The sequence below is a fragment of the Phyllobates terribilis genome, unplaced genomic scaffold, assembly GCF_046119375.1.
Source record: "Phyllobates terribilis strain yellow unplaced genomic scaffold, ASM4611937v1 Scaffold_8__6_contigs__length_399053987, whole genome shotgun sequence".
Lineage (NCBI taxonomy): Eukaryota > Metazoa > Chordata > Amphibia > Anura > Dendrobatidae > Phyllobates > Phyllobates terribilis.
Window position 1 is genome coordinate 116,327,473 of NW_027362768.1, and position 26,423 is coordinate 116,353,895.

Genomic DNA, 26,423 nt, shown 5'->3' on the forward strand with positions numbered 1-26,423 from the left:
CACTCTCCCCAGTCCCTCAAGCTCGCTGCCTTGGGTTAACCCTGGACTCGGAACTCTCCTTCAAACCACATATCCAAGCACTTTCCACTTCCTGCCGACTCCAACTCAAAAATATCTCCCGGATCCACACATTCCTAAACCATGAATCTGCAAAAACACTAGTGCACGCCCTCATCATCTCCCGCCTTGACTACTGCAACCTCCTGCTCTGTGGCCTCCCCTCTAACACTCTCGCACCCCTCCAATCTATCCTAAACTCTGCTGCTCGACAAATCAACCTGTCCCCCCGCTATTCCCCGGCCTCTCCTCTCTGTCAATCTCTTCACTGGCTCCCCATTGCTCAGAGACTGCAGTTCAAAACCCTAACCATGACATACAAAGCCATTCACAACTTGCCTCCTCCATACATCTGTGACCTAGTCTCCCGTTACATACCCGCACGCAACCTCCAATCCTCACAAGATCTCCTGCTCTACTCCCCTCTTATCTCCTCCTCCCACAACCGTATACAAGATTTCTCCCGTGCTTCCGCCCTACTGTGGAACTCTCTACCCCAACGTATCAGACTCTCGCCTACCGTGGAAACCTTCAAAAGGAACCTGAAGACCCACCTCTTCCGACAAGCCTACAACCTGCAGTAACCACCGCTCCACCATACCGCTGCACGACCAGCTCTACCCTCACCTAGTGTATCCTCACCCATCCCTCGTAGATTGTGAGCCCTCGCGGGCAGGGTCCTCGCTCCTCCTGTACCAGTTGCTGTCACATTGTGTTCAAGATTATAGTAATTGTTCTTGTATTATACCCCTTTTTCACATGTAAAGCGCCATGGAATAAATGGCGCTATAATAATAAATAATAATAATAATTTGGAGGAGGATTTAGAGAGTTTCTGTTTAGCTTCTGCTTCAAAAACTCCTTGAAAAACTCTGTGTGCACAAAGTCTAAGACCATGTTCACATGTTCAGTATTTTACATCAATATTTGTAAGCCAAAATCATGAGTGGAACAATCAGAGGAAAAGTATAATAGAAACATGTGCAACACTTCTGCATTTTTCACCCACTCCTGGCCTGGTAATGGATTACAAATACTGATGTAAAATACTGACCAACTGACCAGATACTGAGCGTGGCCTAATGTAGAGATTATATATATCTATAATATTACCGGGGATGCATCCCTCTGTCTGAAGCCTCGATAGACTGCGTAAGCGCAACGCGCAGTCTGGCTCCAGACAGAAGAACGCATGGAGCCTTTACAGGTAAGAGGAGTGTATGTCGCCGGAGATCACGGTATGCGTAGACACTGAACACATACCGCGATCTCCGGCGCCATACTTACATACTTACCTGACCGGGAGGAGCGTTGCCGTGGCGACTCTCTTCGCCGGAGACTGGGGTAGGAGTGAGGCGTCGGATCGGCGCATGGGCATAGCGCTATCCGGCGCCATTTTACTGAAGACACATTTGCAGTGTCTTCAGCAAAATGGCGCCAGACAGCTCGGTGCTTCGGCACAGCACTCCTCCCCCAACCTCCGGCAGAAGAGGACGCAGCAGCGCTGGAGCACAGAGAAGAAAGGTGAGCATAAATGTTTATTTTTTTTGGATGTGTGCACAGCATGAAGGGGATGCGGGGACCACACATACCAGGATTAGGGTGAGGGGACCACACATTCCAGGATTGGGGGGTGAGGGGTACCACACATACCAGGATTGGGGGGATGAGGGGTACCACACATACCAGGATTGGGGGAATGAGGGGTACCACACATATCAGGATTGGGGGGATGAGGGGTGCCATGCATACCAGGATTTGGGGGATGAGGGGTGCCACGCATACCAGGATTGGGGATGAGGGGTGCCACGCATACCGGGATTGGGGATGAGGGGTGCCACACATACCGGGATTGGGGGTGAGGGGTGCCACGCATACCGGGATTGGAGATGAGGGGTGCCACCCATACCGGGATTGGGGATGAGGGGGACCACAAATACCATGGTTGGGGGTAAGAGGGGTACCACACATACCAGGATTGGAGATGAGGGGTGTCATGCATACTGGGATTGGGGATGAGGGGTTCCACGCATACTGGGATTGGGGATGAGGGGGACCACACATACCATGGTTGGGGGTAAGAGGGGTACCACACATACCAGGATTGGAGATGAGGGGTGCCATGCATGCCAGGATTGGGGGGGATGATGGGTGCCACGCATACCGGGATTGGGGATGAGGGGTGCCACGCATACTGGGATTGGAGGATGAGGGGTTCCACGCATACTGGGATTGGGGATGAGGGGGACCACACATACCATGGTTGGGGGTAAGAGGGGTACCACACATACCAGGATTGTAGATGAGGGGTGCCATGCTTACTGGGATTGGGGATGAGGGGTTCCACGCATACCAGGATTGGGGATAAGGGGTGCCACGCATGCTGGGATTGGGGATGAGGGGTACCACACATACCAGGGTTGGGGGGATGAGGGGTACCACACATACCAGGATTGGAGGGGTGAGGGGTAACACACATACCAGGATTGGGGGGATGAGGGGTACCACACATACCAGGGTTGGGGGGATGAGGGGTACCACACATACCAGGATTGGGGGGATGAAGGGTACCACACATACCAGGATTGGGGGGGATGATGGATGCCACGCATACCTGGATTGGGGATGAGCGGTGCCATGCATACTGGGATTGGGGGATGAGGGGTTCCAAGCATACTGGGATTGGGGATGAGGGGTTCCACGCATACCAGGATTGGGGGGGATGATGTGGGCCACGCATACTGGGATTGGGGATGAGGGGTGCCACACATACTGGGATTGGGGGATGAGGGGTTCCACGCATACTGGGATTGGGGATGAGGGGGACCACACATACCAGGGTTGGGGGTAAGAGGGCTATCACACATACGAGGATTGTAGATGAGGGATGCCATGCATACTGGGATTGGGGATGAGGGGTGCCACGCATACCAGGATTGGGGATGAGGGGTGCCACTCATACCGGGATTGGGGATGAGGGGTACCAAACATACCAGGGTTGCGGGGATGAGGGGTACCACACATACCAGGATTGGGTGGATGAGGGGTACCACACATATCAGGATTGGGGGGATGAGGGGTGCCATGCATACCAGGATTGGGGGGGTGATGGGGGACACGCATACTGGGATTGGGGATGAGGGGTGCCACGCATACTGGGATTGGGGGATGAGTGGTTCCACGCATACCGGGATTGGGGATGAGGGGGACCACACATACCAGGGTTGGGGGTAAGAGGGGTACCACACATACCAGGATTGTAGATGAGGGGTGCCATGCATACCGGGATTGGGGATGAGGGGTGCCATGCATACCAGGATTGGGGATGAGGGGTACCATGCTTGCCGGGATTCGGGATGAGGGGTATCATGCATACCGGGATTGGGGATGAGGGGTGCCATGCATACCGGGATTGGGGATAAGGGGTGCCATGCATACCGGGATTGGGGATGAGGGGTGCCATGCATACTGGGATTGGGGTTGAGGGGTGCCATGCATACCAGGATTGGGGGTTGAGGGGTGCCATGCATACCAGGATGAGGGATACCATACATAGCAGGATAGGGATGAGGGATGGGGTGCCATGCATACCAGGATTGGGGATGAGGGGTACCAAGCATGCCGGGATTGGGGATGAGGGGTACCATGCTTACCGGGATTGGGGATGAGGGGTGCCATGCATACCGGGATTGGGGATGAGGGGTGCCATGCATACTGGGATTGGGGTTGAGGGGTGCCATGCATACCAGGATTGGGGGTTGAGGGGTGCCATGCATACCAGGATTGGGGTTGAGGGGTATCAAGCATACCAGGTTTCTGGAATGAGGAGGCCATACATACCAGAATTAGGATGAGAGGTGCCATGCATACCAGGATTGGGGGTGAGGGGTGCCATGCATAGCAGGATGGGGATGAGGGGGGCAGCACAAATACCAGGAGGGGGGCAGTACAAACCAGCATGGGAGACCATATACCAATAAAATTGCTCGCCACCCGGGCGTTGAATGAGTTCAATAGCTAATATATATATATTAGCTATTGAATCCGTTCTACGCCCGGGTGGTGAGCATTTTTATTGGTATATGGTCTCCCATGCTGGTATGTGCTGCCCCCCTCCTGGTATTTGTGCTGCCCCCCTCATCCCTATCCTGGTATATATATATATATATATATTGGTTCTGCAGGTGGGGACCACAGACCACATCTCAGTACCAATGCTTTCTGGCTGATGTTTTGGTCACTTTTCAATGTTGGTTGTGCTTTCACACTCGTGGTAGCATGAGACAGACTCTACAACCCACAGAAGTTGCTCAGGTAGTGCAGCTCATCCAAGATGGCACATTAATGCGAGCTGTGGCAAGAAGGCTTGCTGTGTCTGTCAGCGTAGTGTCCAGAGGCTGGAGGTGCTACCAGGACACAGGTGTTATGATCTGCAACAGCTGTCCCTACAGTAAGACTAAGCTGAATCCCTACGATGTAGCGGGCTGCCAGTTCCTTGTGAACAGACCCGCCTTAGTCCTCGGCTAGTCTGAACGAAGACCTATAGAATTAAGAGAGGGGTCCCTAAAAGAACTAAGGACTGGGACAAAAATGGGACACCTCCTAAACAGAAGTTGTTGCAGAGCACAAAGAGACAAACTGACAAAAAGTACTTAGAGGTCCCAGAGGACCAAGGGAACTTGACAGAGAAAGGCACAGAAGCACCAGGCTAGAGTGACAGTAGAAAACTGAAGTCCAGCACAGCCAGGAGGGCGGAGCTGGAATATAAAGGCAGATGGTCACATGACCGCAAACCACAAGATAGAAAAACAAACAGGAGGGTTCTAACAGTACCCCCTCTTTTATGAGGATCCTCCGGATCCTCCAGGCCCAGGCCTATCCGGAAACCTCCTGTGGAAAGCTTTAACAAGCTTAGGAGCAGAGACATCATCCGTCCTTACCCAGGAGTTGTCTTCGGGACCGAAACCCTTCCAGGAGACAAGATACTGTAATCTCCCTCTATGCCATCTAGAATTCAAGATACGAGAAATTTCATATTCACCGTCTTCCACCACAGGAGGAACTGTGACAGTGGCGTCCCTATCAGATACGTCAGCCTTTTTCAACAAGGAAACATGGAACACAGGATTAATCTTCCAGGAAGAAGGGACATCCAACCTAACAGCAGACTAGTTAACAACCTGAAGCACTTTAAATGGACCCACAAACTTATGATCCAGTTTTTTAGAGGGAATCCTCAACCACAGGTTCTTCAAGGACAACCAAACCATGTCACCCACAGTAAACAAAACCTCTTTACGTTTCCTGTCAAAATACTTCTTGGACTTTTTGTTAGCCTCTTGAAGGTTCCAACGTACATTAGTCCAAACTCTCTCCAAATCACCCGAAAAATTCTCCTCCTCCGGCACCGCCGACCCCATTTTGGAGAAATAACAAAAAGACGGATGTCTCCCAGTACAACAAAAAAAAAGGGAACACCCAGCAAAGGAGGATGTATGATTATTAAGAGCAAATTCTGCGAGAGGCAGAAACTCAGACCACACCTCTTGATTGTCCGCCACAAAACAACACAAAAACTGTTCAACATCCTGGTTCTTTCTTTCAGTCTGTCCATTAGACTCAGGATGATAACCAGACGAAAAAGACAAATGGACTCGCCAAAAACGAGCCACAAACTGAGGTCCTCTATCAGAAACAATATCCGTCGGAATGCCATGGAGCTTGACAATCTCCTTAACAAACGCCTTAGCGAGTGTCTTGGCGCAGGGCAACTTAATGAATGGAACCAATTGACATATCTTACTAAAACGGTCCACGACCACCCAGATGACAGTAAAACCCTCGGACACAGGAAGATCAGCAATAAAATCCATAGTGAGATGCGTCCAAGGCGCACTAGGAACCTCCAAAGGGCAAAGCAACCCCGCAGCAGGAGTATGTGAAGCCTTTGACCTAGCGCACACAGTACACTGACGCACCCACTTGAAGACTTCCTTCTGCTATCCAGGCCACCAAAAACTGCGACTGATCAGTCTCTTAGTCTCCGAAATTCCTGGATGACCTGTCAACCGAGACTCATGACACTCCACAAACAAATCTCTCCTAAAAGCTCTAGGCATGAACAACCTCCCATGGGGAGTGTTAGATGGAGCATCATCTTGAGCTTTCAGAATTCCATTCTCCAAAACGGAGTCCAAAGCCGCCACCAAAGCTCCTTTCTGTAAAATGCTCTCCTCCTCCTTGGCACCGACCGTATCAGAGAAGCTGTGAGATAAAGCATCGGCTTTAACATTCTTAGTACCAGGGATATAGGTAACAGAAAAATGAAACCGAGAAAAAAAGTGCCCACCTAGCTTGACGGGCATTCAAGTGCTTGGCAGCATCCAGATAGATCAAATTCTTATGATCTGTGAAAACCTGAATAGGAAATCTAGCGCCTTCCAAAAAATGACGCCAATGTTCAAACGCGAGTTTAATAGCCAGCAACTCCCGATTTCCAACATCATAATTCAGTTCGGTTTCCGAAATTTTTTTCGAAAAGAAGGCACAAGGATGTACTCCACCCTTGTTCTCCTGAGACAAAACTGCTCCGACCCCCACCGATGAAGCATCAACCTCGACCAAAAAAGGCTTGGTCTCATCAGGCTGCATAAGGATAGGGGCAGAACTGAACCTCTCTTTGAGATTCTCAAACGCTTCAATGGCCTCAGTAGTCCACTGGGCCGTATTTGCCCCTTTCCTGGTGAGATCGGTTAGAGGTTTAACAATTACAGAAAAATTCTTAATGAATTTCCTGTAATAATTGGCAAAACCCAAAAATCTCTGTATAGATTTCAAACCAATAGGCCTAGGCCATTCCTGCACAGCCTGAACCTTCACAGGATCCATCTCAAAGCCCTCGCTGGAGACAATGTATCCCAAAAAACTAATTTTCTGCACAGCGAACTCACATTTCTCCAGCTTAGCAAAGAGTGAATTATCACTCAATAACTGCGTAACTTCACGTCCACTCTGCCAATGGGACTCCAGATCTGGTGAATAAATCAAAACGTCATCCAAATACACAACAACATTCTTACCAATCAGAGGTCTCAGGATGTCATTAATAAGGTTCTGAAAAAAATGCATGTGCATTGGTAAGACCAAAAGGCATCACCAGATTCTCAAAATGACCTACCGGGGTGTTAAAAGCAGTTTTCCATTCATCTCCCTCCTTCACACGTAACAAATTGTATGCCCCCCGGATATCAATATTGGAGAACCACTTGGCTCCCACTAACTGGTTAAACAAGTCAGGAATTAACGGTAATGGGTAGGAATTGCGTACGGTAATCTTATTCATTTCACGAAAATCCAGACATGGACTTAAACCGCCGTCCTTTTTTTTAACAAAGAAGAATCCAACTGCCACAGGTGACTTAGAAGGTCTAATGTGACCAGCAGCCAGGCTAGTCTGTATGTACTCCTCCAAGGCCTTTCTTTCAGGGATAGTCAGATTAAACAAGCGACTTTTGGGAAGAGTAGCACCCGGAACAAACTCAATGGTGCAATCATAATCCCTATGAGGAGGTAAAACTTGCGACTCCTCCTCCGAAAAAACCCTCCAAAAATCTTGAATAGGTACAGGTAATTCCACTTTTTCCACAGCCGCAATGTGACCATTACAACATTTATCATAGCACTTCGGACTCCAAGACTTAATCACATTAGTAGACCAGTCCAATAAAGGACTGTGCAGTCTTAACCAAGGCAATCCTAGAACAACTGGAGAGGGCAAATTATCCAAAACAACCAAGTCAAAAATTTCTTGGTGAACTCCATAGATAGTGAGAGGAAATGCAGCAGTCTTGTGAGTAATACATTTCAAAGGAGTGTTATCAATTTCAACCACAGAAATAGGTGATGACAAAAGTTTGGATTTCAATTTAAGGTTTTACAAAAACCCTTTATCAATCACATTAAGTGTTGAACCACAATCCACAAATACCTGAAATTCAATCAAATCTCCCTGCAGAGTAGTACTCCCAGAAAGAAACACTCCTGCAGAGCGTAAACAGGCTATACGGGCGTAACTAACCTTTTTTTTTTCTTTACTTAAACGACGCTCATAATACTTAATCAAATGGTCAGCTTTACCACAATAAAGACACAATCCCTCGGCGAATCTCCGGTCTTTTTCCTGAGAGCGGAGTGACATCCCCCCAACCTCCATCGGTTCCCCACCGTCAGAGCAGATTTTCTGGGGACTAGGACCTGACACTACATGAGTCTTTACCTCATTGAGCCTGCACCTCAGTCTCCTGTCTATACGAACAGCTAACTGCATAGCTTCCTGCAGAGTCTCAGGTGCAGGGAATGCAATTAGCAAATCCTTAAGCCTTTCACTCAGACCAGCAAGAAATAAACATCTCAGTGCCGAATCATTCCACTTAACTTCTGAAGCCCATCTCCTGAAGTGTGTGCAATAATTTTCAACATCATCTAACCACTGATTCAAACGTCTAAGTTCTGATTCAGCAGATGAGATTCGATCAGGATCATGATATAATAGCCCCATAGCAGAAAACAATTCTTCAACAGACCTTAAACAAGGATCATTAGGCTGGAGAGAAAAGGCCCAACCCTGTGGTTCTTTGCGCAAAAGTGACATAATAAAATCAATGCGCTGTGATTCATTCCCAGAGGATCTTGGTCTCAAACGAAAATATAACAAACAAGCATTTTTAAAGGAAAAAAAATCTTGCTGTTTACCATAAAAAACATCAGGCAGTCCTACCTTGGGTTCGACAAAATGCGCTCCAGGACAGCTACTCACGTGTTGCTGAAGCTTGGCCACCTCCAGAGACAATCCCTGCAGGCGTTGAGCCAACTCCTGGATGGAAACCATACTGATCCCCAAATTTCTTTCCTTTTAGTTTTCTGGGCTGGACTTACTGTTATGATCTGCAAAATGTACTAAGGAAAGATAGGGGAAAGCTGTCCCTACAGTAAGACTAAGCTGAATCCCTATGATGTAGCAGGCTGCCTGTTCCTTGTGAACAGACCCGCCTTAGTCCTCGGCTAGTCTGAATGAAGACCTATAGAATTAAGGGAGGGGTCCCTAAATGAAATAAGGACTGGGACAAAAATGGGACCCCTCCTAAACAGAAGTTGCTGCAGAGCACAAAAAGACAAACTTACAAAAGTACTAGAGGTCCCAGAGGACCAAGCGAACTTGACAGAGAAAGGCACAGAAGCACCAGGCTAGAGAGACAGTAGAACACTGAAGTCCAGCACAGCCAGGAGATCGGAGCTGGAATATAAAGGCAGATGGTCACATGACCGCAAACCACAAGATAGAAAAACAAACAGGAGGGTTCCAACAACAGGCCAGTACACCAGGAGATGAGAAGGGGGCCGTAGGAGGACAACAACCCAGCAGCAAGACCGCTTCCTCCGCCTTTGTGCAAGGAGGAACAGGAGGAGCACTGCCAGAGCCCTGAAAAATGACCTTCAGTAGGACAAAAATGTGCATGTGTCTGCACAAATGGTTAGAAACAGACTCCATGAGGATGGTATGAGGGCCCGACATCCACAGATGGGGCTTGTGTTCACAGTCCAACACCGTGCCGGATGCTTGGCATTTTCCACAGAACACCAGGATTTGCAAAGTCGCCACTAGTGCCCTGTGCTCTTCAGAGATGAAAGCAGGTTCACACTGAGCACATGTGACAGATGTGACAGAGTCTGGAGACGCCATGGAGAGCGATCTGCTGCCTGCAACATCCTTCAGCATGACCAGTTTGTCAGTGGGTCAGTAATGGTGTGGGGTGGCATTTCTTTGGAGGGCTGCACAACCCTCCATGTTCTCCCCAGAGGTAGCCTGACTGCCATTAGGTACCGAGATGAGATCCTCTTACCCCTTGTGAGACCATATGCTGTTGCGGTTGGCCCTGGGTTCCTCCTTATGCAGGACAATGCCAGACCTCATGTAGCTGGAGTGTGTCAGCAGTTCCTGCAAGATGAAGGCATTGAAGCTATGGACTGGCCCGCCAGTTCCCCAGACCTGAATCCGATTGAGCACATCTGGGACATTATGTCTTGCTCCATCCACCAACATTGCACTACAGACTGCCTAGGAGTTGAATGCTTTAGTTTAGGTCTGGGAGGAGATCACACAGGAGAAAATCCGCAACCTCATCAGGAGCATGCCCAGGCATTGTAGGGAGGTCATACTGGCACGTGGAGGCCACGCACAATACTGAGCCTCATTTTGACTTGTTTTAAGGACATTACATCAAGTTGGATCAGCCTGTAGTGTGTTTTTCCACTTTAATTATGGGGATGACTCCAAATCCAGGCCTCCATTGGCTAATAAATTTGATTTCCATTGATGATTTTTGTGTGATTTTGTTGTCAGCACATTCAACTTTGTACAGAACAAAGTATTCAATGAGAATATTTCATTAATCTAGGATGTGTTATTTGAGTGTTCCCTTTATTTTTTTTGAGCAGTGTATGTGTATATATATATATATATATATATATATATATATATATATATATACACACACATATACATACATACATACATACACAATATTATATATATATATTGAATTATATATATATTGAATATATATACTCAACAATAAATGAAGGCAGCAATCCATAAGAATAAGGAAAAAAAGTGGGGACATCTGATGGACTAATAAAGTCCCCACTTATTTTCATCATTTTTTTGGAGTGGTGCCTTCTTTTCTTATTGAATGTATAGTATGAAAACTGGAATCATTGTCTGGGAGGCCTTGCACCCATTCATGGTATGATTGGTGCTGTTCCATTTTCTTAACCAATTAAGAAAATATATTACATTATATTTTATATATATACATACACACACACACACACACACAGATATACATACAGTATATATTAGAGCCTGCTCTGATGTCATTAATGTTCCACATTATCTTGTAAAATGTAAGCCTGCAAGGGAAGGGTCCTCTTCCCTGTGTACCGGTCTGTCACTACTAGTTTGTTCATTGTAATTTCTATCTGTATTTTGTATGTAACCCCTTCTCATGTACATCACCATGGAATCAATAGTGCTATAAAAATAAATAATAATAATAATGGTGATTATTTATGCCCCATGGCTCTTGTAGAATCTATTGAGTTTTTGGGGTGCCAGTTAGTATTAATTAACAAGAGCTACTGCCTCTTTAAAATGGGATTTATTACAAATAAGATATTTAAAATTACATACATAAGGGAAACCTAACTAAGGGACAAGAGTAAAATGAATGGGAAAAGGTAATATGTGAGGATGGCAGAAGATAGGAAGTGGGAAGAATGGCTAACTATCTTGGTGTGCTACCTTTAGATCAGTCACAGTCAGACGTAGCTCACATATTGACCATCCTTGTAACACCTCCACGTAATGGTACCATCCAATCAGACCATAGTCTTTTGAGTTCTCCAGAAACATGCACATGGTTGCTGATGTGGACTTTCTCCTGAAGGTGGCGCTCTTATGTCCAGAAAGGATAAGAGGGTCAAGGGTCAAAACTTGATTGCAGTGGTCTTCATCTTCCTGCAGATGGCGTCCTTATATATAGTCAAAAGATCCTCGTGTCAAACAGGCCTGAGGACAGATTAAAATTCCTTTTAGGCTGGAAACAAGATGTCCATCAAGAACAATGGTTTGTAATCCAATTACAACAAAGGTTATGTACCTTCCAAGATGCAAGACAAGATGTCCATCTCGCGTGTAGGTGCTCTCTTCTCTGCGTGCCCACTATGCGTTTTTCAAGCGTTTTTGCCGCAGAATTTCCACAGCAAAAATGCTTAAAAAATGCTTGGTAATACGTGCCCCATGATGCACATGCTGTGGAAATTTCCACTGCGGATTATCATTGCGGAAAAATACGCAGCATGTCCATTAATTTTGCGGACATGCAGCGTAATTGCCGCCCTCGACTTGCATTGAAACGCTTGATATCCGCATGAGCACATTTGCACATGTGGATATTATGCGATTCTATGTGCGGATGGTACCCGGGTCTGGAAAAGAGGAGACTCTTCTCCAGACTCGGGTACCATAAAACCTGTTAAAAAAAGAATTTAAAATAAAAAATAAAGATTATACTTGCCTTCCGATGGCCCGCGATGTTTTCTCCGCTCTGTCCGGTCTGTTGTACAGCTGGCGATGGTCTAAAAGCACCTTCCATGACGTCATTTAGTCATGTGATTGGTCACACGACTGCTGGCCTGTCATATGACTAAATGACGTCACCACAGGTCCTTTTAGACCATCGCGAGCCGTACAACAGAAGGTAAGTATAATCTTTATTTTTTATCATTTTTATTCTTTTTTTTAACTATTAACTTGGTCACACTATATAAATCCATGCCGAGATTTATATAGTGTGACTAAGTTGTCAAGCACTTTTCCAAGTGATGCTAAAATCGCTTGGAAAAGCGCTTGATAACCCGCATGCAGAAATGCATGCAAAAACGCTTGACAAACGCTTCTACCTGGCAGGAAAAACGCATGTAAAATCCGCATGTGTTGTTCCTGCCAGGGAGATGCAGAAAAAATATGCAGCATTTCTGCATTGTGGGCACATAGCCCAACTCTATCAACAAAACAAAAGGTAACACTCAACAGGACACACAATTGTCTTCCTGCATTAAAGGTTTTATGAATAATCCCCTTACAGCTCATGGTCTATCTTTGATGCAGGCCTTTGTTGATATCCAGAGCTCATGTAATGAATTGTGAGTTCAGTGTTCTTATCATACATACTCTGTCCATGTTGGCTTCCAACAACTGTACACATACATCACAGAAAATAACAGCCTTACCAACACCAGGTCAGATTACCAATGCACTAGCAGGAGGCAGCAGACCTCCATGATAAAGGCGGGGGGCAGCACAGACGCAAAATACTGATGGGAAAAGCCGCTCACAAACCTGCCAATTTATGGAGGAGGTGGCTGTTTAGTATGAAAAATGCACACAGATGGGGCTTGCATAGGATGCCAGTCACACAGATACATGTGACGCACAGTGTCTGGCTTACAGCCTATTAATGATGCCCATACTATTAGATCAAACGGGCTGCCCAGCACTATATACGTGCACCCCACCAGACAGACACCCCAATTCATCCAACCAACACTAAAGGGCCTGAAAAATGGAAAAATGTGCAATAAAAAGATGAAAACTGATTTATAAGATAAATACATTACAAGAGGTATTGGTTGATATTTTGGCCAAAATACGCAAGCTCACAACCTGCGTCAAGGGTCCTCACGTCCTAACACTAAAACTGAAAACGGTAACAACTCTACACATACAATTTCTGTTATTTCAATCATAAAATTAATTTTAAAAATACATACAAAATAAAACTAAAATACCCAAAGTCCAAAAGGTTTCACATGGCTTCTCTATTCAGCACAACCACTTTGTTTATGATGTATGGAGACAGCTGTGTTCAGGGACAATTTACTTATGGTAGTAAAAAGATGAACTTTGTCCTGTATGTCACAAGTGTTTGGAGCACACACTCCTCCCCGGATACTCCCCCCTTCTAATTACGATCCCTCTCATAAACCATTTGTTAGCCTTAAGTGCAACTTCCTCCTGAGTAGTGAGAGATCTTTTAGTAAATTTACAGATATAAAACGGCACAAAACCCAACACAATTGTCTCTTTCTCAAAGCTATTGCCACAGACACGTAGAGAATTGTAGCAACATGGCTTGCATGCTGAGCAAGGACCCACTGGATATTGAGGTATTGAAAATGGTTTTCATGTTTTTCTTGTATAACAGATGTTTGTGCATATATAATAGATTCTGATATTGGAGACCATGCTTCTGCAGCTCTTGCTAAGTGCATATTACAGTAACTTGGATCCCTGCTGCTTAGTGGTTTGAGCGTTAAATTGGCAGGTGTGAAACTTGATTTTTCTAGCCATGTAAACAGTTTTGGAAACTGTGCATCAAAGTCTCTTTGCAACAAAAGCGATGCAAAAAAAAAAACAACAACTTTAGCTTTACAAATTAGGAAAGTCGTATCTTCAGCACAATAGTAACACGGGTTTATCATGTCTTCTGTCTACATGTTCACTATCTGACATATGCATGTCAGATTTATAGCTGTAATTTGTACTTTTATGTCTGACTACTGAGCTAATATGTTGAATTAATTGTGCAGCAAATCCTTTACTTACATACAGGGTATATGCACATGGAAATTCAATGGTATGTCACAGAACCTTTAATTTTATGTTGTGCTTTTAACCATCTTTTCTTTGTGCCAAATTAATCAAACTACCTGCCAGCAGCTGGACTGTAAATGGCCATCAAAAGGTTAAAAAACAAAAAGGAAATACTTATACTCGCCTTACCGCTCACTTCTCTGGTCCCTCTGCTTCTCACCAGCACCTCTCTGGTCCTCTTCGCATCTTGTTATTACTATCAAAATCATGCACAAGGTCACGTGTGCACAGAACCATCCTGAGTCTCATCAGAGCCTTAAGGCCTGGCCAACTGTGAAGAGTCCTGGGAATTCAGCACTCATGGTGGTCATGAGAAGATGCGATTAGGACTGGCTGGATGACTGTTAGGAGCAAAAGGATAGGGGAGGTCTGCGGGTATTAGTATTTTTTTTTCCATTTTTTACATCTTACATTTATTATGCTCTGGGGTCTCCAGAACAAAATAAAGGACATTAAATTTGTGAAGGATAACTTCTTTGCCAATCGAATTTCACGTGAAACTCCATGCTAACAGGAGAATTAAAATTTTACCTGATACAATCATCTCTAGAATAAACCAAAAGGTTTAGCTGAAACTTTGATCAAACCTGCAACATAGGTTGGTTGTTGCAATTAGCTTCCATGTATGCTGCAAACTCGCAGATTTTTTTATTTCTTTTACTTACAAGGGTCATTTAGGACTCTGGTATACCTGTATAATTTTTGTTATTGTCAGACACTTTAATAAAATGATGCTTTTTCTGATGTCACCTTGGACATCTTTTGCTGCAGCTTAGCCACAGGAATCTTTTTTTTGTTTGATTCTATATATTAAATAGTGGTGGCTTCCAAGTGGAAGCCAAAAGAAGACTGGAAAGGTCACTACTTTTAGCTGCTTCACAGCTTTTGATGCCTGAAGCAGTTAAAAAATTGCATGTATAGCAAGGCATTTTGACATTGCAGTGCATGTGTTTTTATTCTTTTAAGGGTATGTGCACATTGATTTTTTTATTTTTGAGGAGTCTTTGGGACAGAAACTGAGTGGAAATGTTGCAAATGCTCCTCTAAACTCAAAACTTCCCAAGAACTAGGCATTTCTGCTCATTTCCGTTCCAAAAACTCAGAAAAAAGACTCAAGCCCCGATTTGTTAAAACCAACATTGTTCATGCTAGTCTTAATGAGTGGCTGTGTTGGAGTCAGAGGTGCCTCATTCATTAAGAGGCATGCATCATTTAAAGGGAATCTGTCAGATCATTTTTGCATATCATATTAAAGCGCACCTGTCAACAGGATTGTGCTCAGTAAACTACATACACTGTCAGGTGGGCTACATTACACTAATTTATATGATGCCTTGGTTGATGAAATCTGTCCTGTGATTCTCGTGTAATCTTTACTTTCAGTTTGGAGTTAATGATATTCTCGTGCTTCGGGGCGGCCTGTGGGGGCACTATATCTGGTGCTCTGCTTACATATTTATCTGTATGCTCTTATGGAAGCTCATTGATTGTTCACTAACCTGCCTCCTATTTTACATAATGCATCTAGTAGTGCAGGGCTAGGTAAAATAAGAGGCAGGTCAGGGAAGGCACAGTGAGCTGTCATAAGAGCATACAGATGAATAAGTAAGCAGAGCACCAGATAGAGCACCCCCCACAGGCCGCCCCGGAGCTCTAGCATATCATTATCTCCAAAGTGAAAGTAAAGATTACACAAGAACCACTGGACTGATTTCATCAACCAAGGTATCATTTTAATCAGTGTAAATATTAATTTTGCATTTACATACGCTTGACTTGCCGTTGCACAACTATCAATTTTCCAGGGCTTATAGCAACACAACGGGGCAACGCAAAGCAATAAATGGGCTGTCCTATCCCTATTTCAGGATACTATTAGTATGGTATGCAAAAATGACCTGATAGATTCCCTGTAATGAATCAGGTACCTCTTAAAAGAAGTGGAGTAAGATATGGGGCATAAAGTATTTCACATGAATTACACAACTAGGTATTGTCATACCTCATTCTGGCCATTTTGGTGGAATTGACCAAAACTGGAATGAAATGTCAAAAGTTGCAAAAATTTTGTGCACTTTTGCATATTGCTAAAATTTTGTGCACTCTTGCATATTGCAAACATTTTGTGCACTCTTGCATATTGCAAACATTTTGTGCACTCTTTTATATTGCAAAAATTTTGTGCACTCTTGCATATCGCTAAAATTTAGCCACTTGTCAAATTTGTTTGAAATCAGAAATTGTCAGAAATCAAATGACATGTCACTGATTAAAGATTTTTAGGAAACCATGCTGGCCACATAAACATTGAGATTATGTTCTCACATCATGTAAACACTATTATTTTTGTGCAGAAAATCTGCTGTTTTTAAGAGTATGTGCACACACAGTTCTTTGAGGAGTCTTTTGGAGCTGATCCGCTAATGTCTGTAAAGCCCTCCCTTATATGATGGTGCTATATGAGTAAAATAAATTTTATGTATCTGCCCTTAACTTCTCCCTCCCATCTCCATAGAACATTATGAGCACAAAATGTCTTCTTCTAACTCCGTAATGGGGAAGTCTGTGTTCACTGAAGGCTAATTGCTTGTGAATTGAGAATGAAAGATGAATTTAAGAGGAGAAAAAAACTGATTTCTGTGATAAGATAAATGACAAAGCTTCTTATTTTTCACTTATGCTATTGATTTATCAGTTACCCTTAAATTCACTGGAGATGGAGAATACTGTTTTTTTCACATAGTGAAACGCTTTCATTGTTTGACAGGTGGCCACTGAAAGCGAAGGAAAGCAGCTGACAGAAGAGAGCAAGTGTTAGTCAGTAGTGTAGATAAATAGAATAATTATGAATGGAGTTAGGAGTCAGTGCAGAAGTTTGTGCACCCCATTTTAGAGATGTTTGTCCAACAGCTAACACGCTTATATGCAGGGATCAAAGATCACGGTCACATTCTGAAACCCCTGTGAAGTCCATGTCAAAGCTGTGCTGACAGCAGGGAAAGTGAAACATTCCTTTCAGAAGCCAAAAAGACAAACTGTCATATTAATTAGGCTTTTTTTTTTTTTTTTTTTTAATAAATATAGGTGGAAAAGTTCTTTAAGACCTTCTTGACATACACACTTCTTTTTTCAACAAATGTGTGTGCCAAACTTGGGAGAACCACCAACAGTATTGTGCCAAAATGTCAACACATTCTGTTACATCAATATACTTTTACACATGTAATGTTTTACTTTGCTTAGTGGTGCGAGCAAGGCTATTGTCACACAGCCGTCTTTCTTTCATCTGAGAAAATCAGTCTGATTATGCTAATCACACTCTGATCAGAGTTTGAGCAGAGTGAAATCCGATTTTCTAGGATGTGGAGGAAAAAAAAAGTTTCTCCACCTTCTCCGTGAAAATTGGGCTGCACTCAGATATCATCTGAGTGCAGTCCAATGTTTTCTACGGGCACATAAACTCTAATGGCAGACTGCGATCCGAGAATCTGAGACAATTCGTTCATGCTGCGATTTTTTATTTTTTTTTTCTCAGATTACCTGGTCCTAGGAAAAAATTGGACTCATTGCATAACTAAATGACAAGTGCTATCCATCAAAGCGACAGATAGGACTCGTCGAATTTTTCCAGTCGTGTGCATGAACGCTAATACTCTCCAATGGAAGTCAATGGACATATGAAATAAAAATGAATAGCAAATGGACATGATTTGTATTTTACTAGATAGCAGAAGCTAAGATTTTTTTTTTTCAAATGAGACAAACTGATGCATCAATTGTAAAAACTCTCACATGCATCAAAGACTGATGCAGCACACTGAAAATAAAAAATAGGCACCGTTTTTCATGTGAGAAACGAAAATTGAGGTGTGAAGACAGCCTTACTCTGCAGCTGTAATAAAAGCTAATTTAAAGGGAAAATTTGTAGGGAAAAAAGGTTGTTTTCATGAGAAAATCTCTTTAAACACCTTATTCCATTGTGTATGTTTTTTTTTTTTAAATAATTTTTACATTTTTTCTAAATACTGAACTTAAGAGCTCATTCAGATTATATGGATATGTGTTGTCTATGTGTGCCATGGACCATGTATGGAGAGCATACTTACACATTATAGCCAATGTGCCAGTGCCCATGGCCGATTTTCTATATGAAGCAACGGTCTGCATGGCATAAATCGCAGCATGGACCACTTTGGTCTGATTTACACACTAAACAGAAAAAATGCCCGGCACTTCCAAAACAAGAAATAGGTGTGTACAGGTGCTTACTAGGAGCAGCTACCTCCATATACAACTAACAAACAAAGTAGCACTCTGCAACACTGAGTATGTGAACATGAAATATATACAATTTAAATAGCATTACAGCTCTAGAAAATAGAAATAATTGAGAAATCTTAGCTCATAAATTGGCCAATTCATGTGTACCTGGTAGCCACGGTAAGGTGCTTCCCAATATACCAGGACCCTGCCAATGTGAACTCCTCTCTAAGAGACAAAAGTTGTACAGAGGCGCTCGCATGTCTGTCAGACGGTCCAGACCTAGGTGCGCCTCTGTACAACTCTTCTCTAAACGACATTGTGAAGAAGACACAGGAAGGGTTGAAACGTTTATATACCATGACACATTTATCCTTGCGCCTTTAAGTGTCTCTACTTCACGTCTACAAATAAAATTCTACAGCATTTTGAAATAAGAGTGCAGTGATTTACTCTACATTAATGACGCCATGTGCATATACCCTGAGAATGAAAAAAAAAATTGGCAGAGAAATAATGTATAAAATTGGTGATAAAAAAATTAAATCAACAACGCATGTAGAAAGAACCTAATCATGTATGTAACAGTTTAAAACACAGGAGTTTTTACATACAACCATTGCAAAAAAAACAAGCAGGCAAAAAATAATACGGTACCTTAGGCATTTTTTTTAATTAAGGCAGAAAAGAAAAAAATGTATAAAGTTTTCATTCATAAAAACTTTTCCAATTTTCTTTAACTTTTTTTAATAGAATTGAATAGAATTTAGTATATTTACAAACATTGTTAGGAATCACCAACTCTCTATTTAAGTCTATATTATATGAGCTCCTCTGATTCCAATAATATACTAAATCTTTAGAGCTTGTTGAGAACACGTGGCTGCCAGAGGTGGAGGCTATGTGGAGAGGTAATCATCCTATCCAGAGCATTGTGGAACATGCAGTTGACCCACAAGCAGTTTGTCATTGCAATTAACATACATAATGAATTGTGAAAATTAGAATATGGAGTGTTTTTTAAGGACAGCCTATGACCCTGGCATTTTGCCTTCAGCAAAAAAAAATTAAAAATGGAGCTTGGTATGAATTTAGCCATTCATTTACATAGAAATCACTGTATCTGCATACTTAATAGACTTTTTCTATCCCTGTGGGATTTTAGATCTAATTATGGTGCACTGTGTTCAGCATTCTTAATCCTATATCGGTATGCAGATTTTTTACTATTTAATTTTTTATTGATATTTTCAGGAAATGTGATTTAGTGGTTTACAAAGCAATCAAATCTAGAAGTAAGACCATTCAAAGTCAAAAAGTAGCAGTTCGCTATAGACAGAGGTGGAGGGTTGAAAATATTCATAAACATATATGTTTGTATTAAGTAGCTTATAAGAAACTTTGAGGGCTAAGAAATTCATAAAACATCCTACTATTATATTATTTTTAATTATATTCTATTTTGCCCTCCACTTCCTAAAAAGGCTAATGCAACACCATCATGTCCATAATATCGGTGTGGAGTGTATGTGTCTTCAATTTTACAATTTAAACAGGTTTGCCGAAAAAAGCATGCACAGTTAAATGTCTCTATTTCGGGTACCGGAAAAATATATATCTTTGTACCGTGTTAGCCAGTAGATAGAAAAATATTAAGCTTTGAGAGTCCTCAGTGGCTGATACCTTTTAATGGCTAACTGAAAAGATGGTAACAAAATGGAAACTTTCGAGACTACTCGCAATTTGTTACCATCTTTTCAGTTAGCCATTAAAAGGTATTAACCACAGAGGACTCTCAAATCATAATATTTTTCTATTTAGGGTAATAATTTGTTTGCAGAACTTTGCTTAAGGGCCCATGCAGATGACCGTATTTTCGGTCCAAGTGCGATCCAACAAAACATTGGACATTGAACAGATGTTATTCTATGGGGCCGTGCATTGTCAGAGGAAAAATTTTCAGTTTTCCAGAGTTGGATCTGATATTCGGATCGCACTTGGCCATGCAAGTCAAAGAGTCTGTGGAAAACCTCGGACTGCACTCTGATAAAATCTGAATTTTCACGAACCGACACAATGGAAAAGATGGAGAATTTTTTTTTCTATCTTCTCTTCTGAGAAAATCGGATCACACTGTGATCAAACTCTGATCAGAGTGTGATTAGCAAAATCAACCCTATTTTATCGAATGAGAAAATATAAGCTGGTGTGACCCTAGCCAAAGCAGATTAATTTATTTTGTCCAAAAAATTGACTTAACAACAAATTCCAGATGGTAGGAACATGGCATAAAAATTCTGCAACAGCCTACAGTATAGGGTGAGGGCTGTTCAGTTGGGAAACTGGAATATTAAAACGTGTATGCATAAAAAGTATGACGTGTCTACAATGTTTATATCTTTTTTTCTTAAACCAAGCTAATGATACACTACACAATGAAATTGATTGTTGTACCCACAGACCTGGAATGGAATACACGTTTGCTCTGATAGGTAGCAATACACGTGTGTCAGTTTTTTTACTTTCTGGAATTCTGTTCATGAATCAAAAAGCCCAGGATGAACAATGCTATACATCCCACCTAATGAAATATACTGAAACAAAAATAAATTTACACTTATTCATGTATGCAGTATTTTACGGGTCCGGGTGGTGAAACCTCAGTGCTTCGGTGCAAGGAGGGACCAGATGGGCGTGACTAAGTACCTACTCGACTTGACCAAGGTCGCATGTCGGCTCAATCGACTCCGTGAACCAGGGAGGGACCAAGCAGGGGGACCAGGTGTCACTCTGGGACCGACCTTGTGTGAGAGCAGGTGACTCCCACGGGTCAGATGGCAGGAACTGACCGGAACAGCGGATGAGCACGGCAGGGAGGCTGACGGGTGGTCTGCGTAGATAAGCAGGCTGGTTCGGCAGATAGCCAGACGGGTGCTCCGGGTAGGTGAGCTGGCGGGTACGACAGGTAACTGGCTGGTGCTTCCAGGTAGACAGGCTGGCGGGCTGGACTGTGGACAGACTGGCGAGCAGGACTGACAGGCAGACTGGCGAGCAGGACTGACAGGCAGACTGGCGGGCAGGACTGACAGGCAGTGGGACCTAAGGGCTGAAGCATGTGTAAGCACACAGGACAGCAACCTTGCACAGGCACCTCCATTTTGGAGGAGATACCTTATATAGGGGAAGTCCTCCGGACATTGGGACTCTTTAGGACGGCGCGCGCGGCCCCTTTAAGACGGAGGGAGCGCCCTAAGCACGGTGCCCGGGAAGCTGCGCGCGGTGCACACCACAGCAACTGGGGAGCGGGAGGATGCCGAACCTGGACCACGGCGGTGAGGGGAACGGCGTCTCTGCCCAGCAGGAGGCAGAGACGCCGATGCTACACAGTAGCATTGTGCTTCCTGTTTCATGTTCATGTACAGAATTTCAGACATAAAGCAGACTAACATATGTATTGCTATGTATCAGGGTAATTTTATATTCCATTCATGGTCCCTGGGTATATTAACAAATTTTATTGTGTAGTTGAGCTCTCACCTCGAGACAGGCAGTACAGCAGAGCTGATAGAAGGGTTTGGAAGGTGACACAGCTAAGTAAAGTTGTACTGCCCTTACCCCTTACATCGACCTCATCTGAAAGGTGTGAGTCATCTCTGCTCTATGCCCAGCACTGTCTAAGGTTAAGTGCCCATCTAGCGTTTTTGTTGCGTTTTTACGGCTGCGAAAATGCCGCGAAAACGCTTGTAAAACAGTTTGCCATGCAAAGCAATGTGAATTCGTTTGTGCTGTGCACATGATGCGCTAATTTGCACGCCAAATTCGCATTGCATTGCAAAACGCAGCATGACCATTTCTACAGTGATTATGTTGCAAATTCGCGGCCATTGAGGAACATTGAAATGCAGCAAACCCGCAGGTACATGTGGATTTGCTGCGATTCAATTAAATTCAATGACCGCGAATTTGCAGCGTAATCGCGGTGCGTGTGGTAGCCGGGATGAAGAGGAGTCACCTGATGGTCACGCGACCGCTGACGTCGGTGGTCAGGTGATGGTTGCGTGACCATCAGCTGACTAAATGACGTCGCCGCAGGTCCTGACAGTACACTGCGGGACGCCGAAGAGAGAAGATGCGGCCGGGAGCAGACTGGAGGAGACCGGAGAGGTGAGTATACTGTTTTTTTTTTTTTTTTTTAACGTTTGAATTCCTTATTTTTTTTACTATAGATGCTGCATTTAAAGCATCAGTTGTTCACACATTATAAATCCATGCTGGTTGCATGGATTTATATTGTGTTACCAACTTTTCAAGCACTTTTCCAAGGGATGCTCAAAATCGCTTGGAAAACTGCTTGAAAAAAATGTATGCGAAAACGCATGAAAAAACGCTTCTCTCTGGCAGAAAAAACGCATGTAAATCTGCATGCGTTTTTTTTCTGCCAGAGAGAGGCAAAAACGCTCTGCATCAAATCTGCTACGTGGGCACATAGCCTTACTCTGCTGGAGGTTAGACCAAGCGATCAGCTCTATATCCTTACATCTCACACACTGTGAAACCTAAGCTTTTGGTGGGAGCGTATTCTATTTCTAGTATGTTGCTGTCTGCTTATGATTGAGAACTCACAGAGGGAGAAGTACATGCCCCCAGTGAATAACTAGCTGATGACACCAACTTGGTCTTAAAAAAAGTTAACTTATTATATACCAATACATTGATTGCAAATCTCCACAATGGAGAGGTGAAATAAAAAACAAATAGATATGTTTTATTAGGTTCTGTAGCCACTACTACATCATGTGTCCAGTTCAACATGAAAATTTTGATGAAAGATCCTCTTCATGGGCAATTCTAGAACATACAATTTGAAACATAATTATTTTCTCCAAATTAAAGTTTTGGAAAAAATTCACCGAAGCTGGTGAAGACAATTTTTAATAGATAGGATCTTGTTTACTAAGTATGGATTTTATAGAAATCTGTGAGTCCATAGTGTATCTCCACATATCTCTATTCTTTCTCCCTTTCTAAGGTTAAGTTTAGACGAGAGCTGAACTTTGCGAAAAAAATCAATTATCAAATTGAGAACATGACTTTTCCCATGAGCAGCTCCAAGGGTCTATCCATAGAGTTGACAGGTGCCGGAGTTTCCTAGTATCTACATACCTTATTCTGACCCGTAAATATGATCATACTAGCGCATGCATCCCACAACCACAAAAAATCTACTTATGTGAATATGGCCTCACACTGCTTTATGTGTGGTGCTTCCATAGATCTGAGCCTTCTCTAACGGAAAAAGGGAGAATTACAGCTTCCTAAATTAGCCCAAAATTTATTGTTTAAAACTAGATTCCATAATGAGGACAAGGGATCAACGCATTTTGAATGCAACAGACGTGCGTTCTTTATCAGAGCTCAGCTGTGATAAAAAACGCAGGTCTGTTGTGTTCGAAATGCGTTGTTACCTTGTCCTGACTATGGAATCTAGTTTTAAACAAATTTTTGGCTAATTTATGAAGCTGGAATTCTCCCTTTTTCCTCTGGATTTGTATCACGAGAGGTCCCTCGTGTTCCGTACTTCAGGACGCCTGAGTCTAGACGAGCTGGTATTTCTTCTATTTATGAACGTTCTTTGCCTGGAATTAAAAAACAGGAGAATCTACTCTGTCACAACCATGATTGCTGGAAATCAAGTTTTACCCTTTTAAGAAAACCATACATTGTAATCAAGGTCATTTACAGTTATATGAAAAAGTTTGGGCACCCCTATTAATCTTAAGCTTAATGTTTTATAAAAATTGGTGTTTTTGCAACAGCTATTTCAGTTTGATATATGTAATAACTGTTGGACACAGTAATGTTTCTGCCTTGAAATGAGGTTTATTGTACTAACAGAAAATTTGCAATCTGCATTCAAACAAAATTTGACAGGTGCATAAGTATGGGCACCCTTATCATTTTCTTGTTTAAAATACTCCTACCTACTTTTTACTGACTTACTAAAGCACTTTTTTTGGTTTTGTAACCTCATTGAGCTTTGAACTTCATAGCCAGGTGTATGCAATTGTAACATACCTGGCGGCGTCCTTGCATGGTGGTCCATCTCCCACTGTGCAAGAGGGCGCACTTGATCTCCTGTCCAGAATGTCTCTCTGGCTTCCCTCCATGCTGTCTGTTTGTGTCTGTTTCTGCTGCTTAAGGGCGGCGCCCGATCACTTCCTGCCTTTTGTACCTGCTGTGGGTCACACCCCTTGTGCGTCCTCAGCCTATTGCTGTCTGTCACTTGGTATATAGCTCAGCAGCTCCCTTCTATCCCTGCCTGAGCATAGTGTTTCTTTCAGTGTGTGCTTGCACTCTGAAGGTGCCAGGTCCCGTTCTGTGTTCTCTTGTCTGCCTATCCTGGAGGCTGTATTTCCAGGCCTGTCTGAACACGCTCCTAGCCTGTTCCCCCTGCCTTCTAGGGGCCGATTACCTAGACCTGTTCCTGTATCTTGTCTGACCTGTCTGAACACGCTTCTAGCCTGTTCCTCTCGCCTTCTAGGGGCTGATTACCTAGACCCGCTCCTGTATCTTGTCTGTCCTGTCTGAACACGCTCCTTGCCTGTTCGTCCTGCCTCTCTGGGGGCCGTATTCCCAGACCCGCTCCTGTATCCCGCTGCAGTGTCGGTCTCCTCCGTACACTCAGTTCCAGTCTGAACTCTCTCCTATCCTTTACCTGTTTTGCCTCTATGTCCGTTCCCTTCCTTTTTCTGCAGAGTCTGAACTCGTACCTAACTCCTGCTTGTTGTCTCTGTACTCCCGTTTGTGAGTTTGTGGTCCACTCGCTACTTCACTGCAAGTACCCTGTGGGTGTCTGGCTCTGCCTTTCCCTTCCTGTCTGTTCCGTGTGAACAGAGCCCTGTCCCCCCTACTCAGCCTAGCCTGCTCTGACTCCTTTGCTCACCGCTCCGGCGGTTCTAGCCTGCTCTGACTCCTTTGCTCACCGCTCCGGCGGTTCTAGCCTGCTCTGACTCCTTTGCTCACCGCTCCGGCGGTTCTAGCCTGCTCTGACTCCTTTGCTCACCGCTCCGGCGGTTCTAGTCTGCTCTGACTCCTTTGCTCACCGCTCCGGCGGTTCTAGTCTGCTCTGACTCCTTTGCTTACCGCTCCGGCGGTTCTAGCCTGCTCTGACTCCTTGCTCACTGCTCCGGCAGTCCTGTCCTGCCCTGCTTCTGCCCGCTGCTCCGGCAGTCCTGTCCTGCCCTGCTTCTGCCCGCTGCTCCGGCAGTCCTGTCCTGCCCTGCTTCTGCCCGCTGCTCCGGCAGTCCTGTCCTGCCCTGCTTCTGCCCGCTGCTCCGGCAGTCCTGTCCTGCTCTGTTCTTGCCCACCGCTTCGGGCGTTCCCTCTCTGCTGTGGTTGTCTACCGCATCTGCGGTTCTGTGACCCAGTCTGTACTGGGTCTTAACCTTTCTGTGCTCCAGCCCGTCCTTTCGGCCAGTACCTCCCTGCCTGCATACTCGCCTGTATCCACCCATCTGCATACCTGCTGTGTTTGCTTATATCCACCAGTCTGTGCCAGCCTAACCTGCCTGTTCCTGAGTCCCAGTGTGTACTGGGTCCTATCCCGCCTGTGTTCCTACCTGCTAGTGCCTCCCTGTCTGCACTCTAGCTGCGCTTGCCTTTACCCGCCTGCCTGCATACCAGTCGTGCCTGCCTATACCCTCCAGTCTGTGCGCCAGCCTAACCAGCCTGATCCAGTAATCCCTGTGTGGGTCAACCCCCGTGTCCGGAGTTTGACCTGGAGTAGCACCTGGTCCCTCTGCCCGGTTTCTCCCTGGTGCACTGGCGTCGTATG

At 44.1% G+C, this 26,423-nt stretch overlaps 1 protein-coding gene and 1 long non-coding RNA gene across 2 annotated transcripts in view; one reads left to right on the top strand and one right to left on the bottom strand.

Annotated features, from left to right (window-relative positions):
- Positions 1 to 11,254: 11,254 nt before the first annotated feature.
- Positions 11,255 to 13,557, bottom strand: LOC141156825 (uncharacterized). Its single transcript, XR_012247719.1, has 2 exons — positions 13,447 to 13,557; positions 11,255 to 11,683 (listed from the first exon to the last, which is right to left on the bottom strand). It is a non-coding gene; the product is annotated as an uncharacterized lncRNA (long non-coding RNA).
- Positions 13,558 to 13,636: 79 nt separating this feature from the next.
- DPYD (dihydropyrimidine dehydrogenase) overlaps positions 13,637 to 26,423 on the top strand; it is a 2,479,659-nt gene continuing 2,466,872 nt past the window's right edge. The window contains exon 1 of the mRNA XM_073643235.1: positions 13,637 to 13,842. Within this exon, the coding sequence (XP_073499336.1) occupies positions 13,804 to 13,842 (39 nt within the window). The 5' untranslated portion in view covers positions 13,637 to 13,803. The remainder of the gene's footprint in view (positions 13,843 to 26,423) is intronic.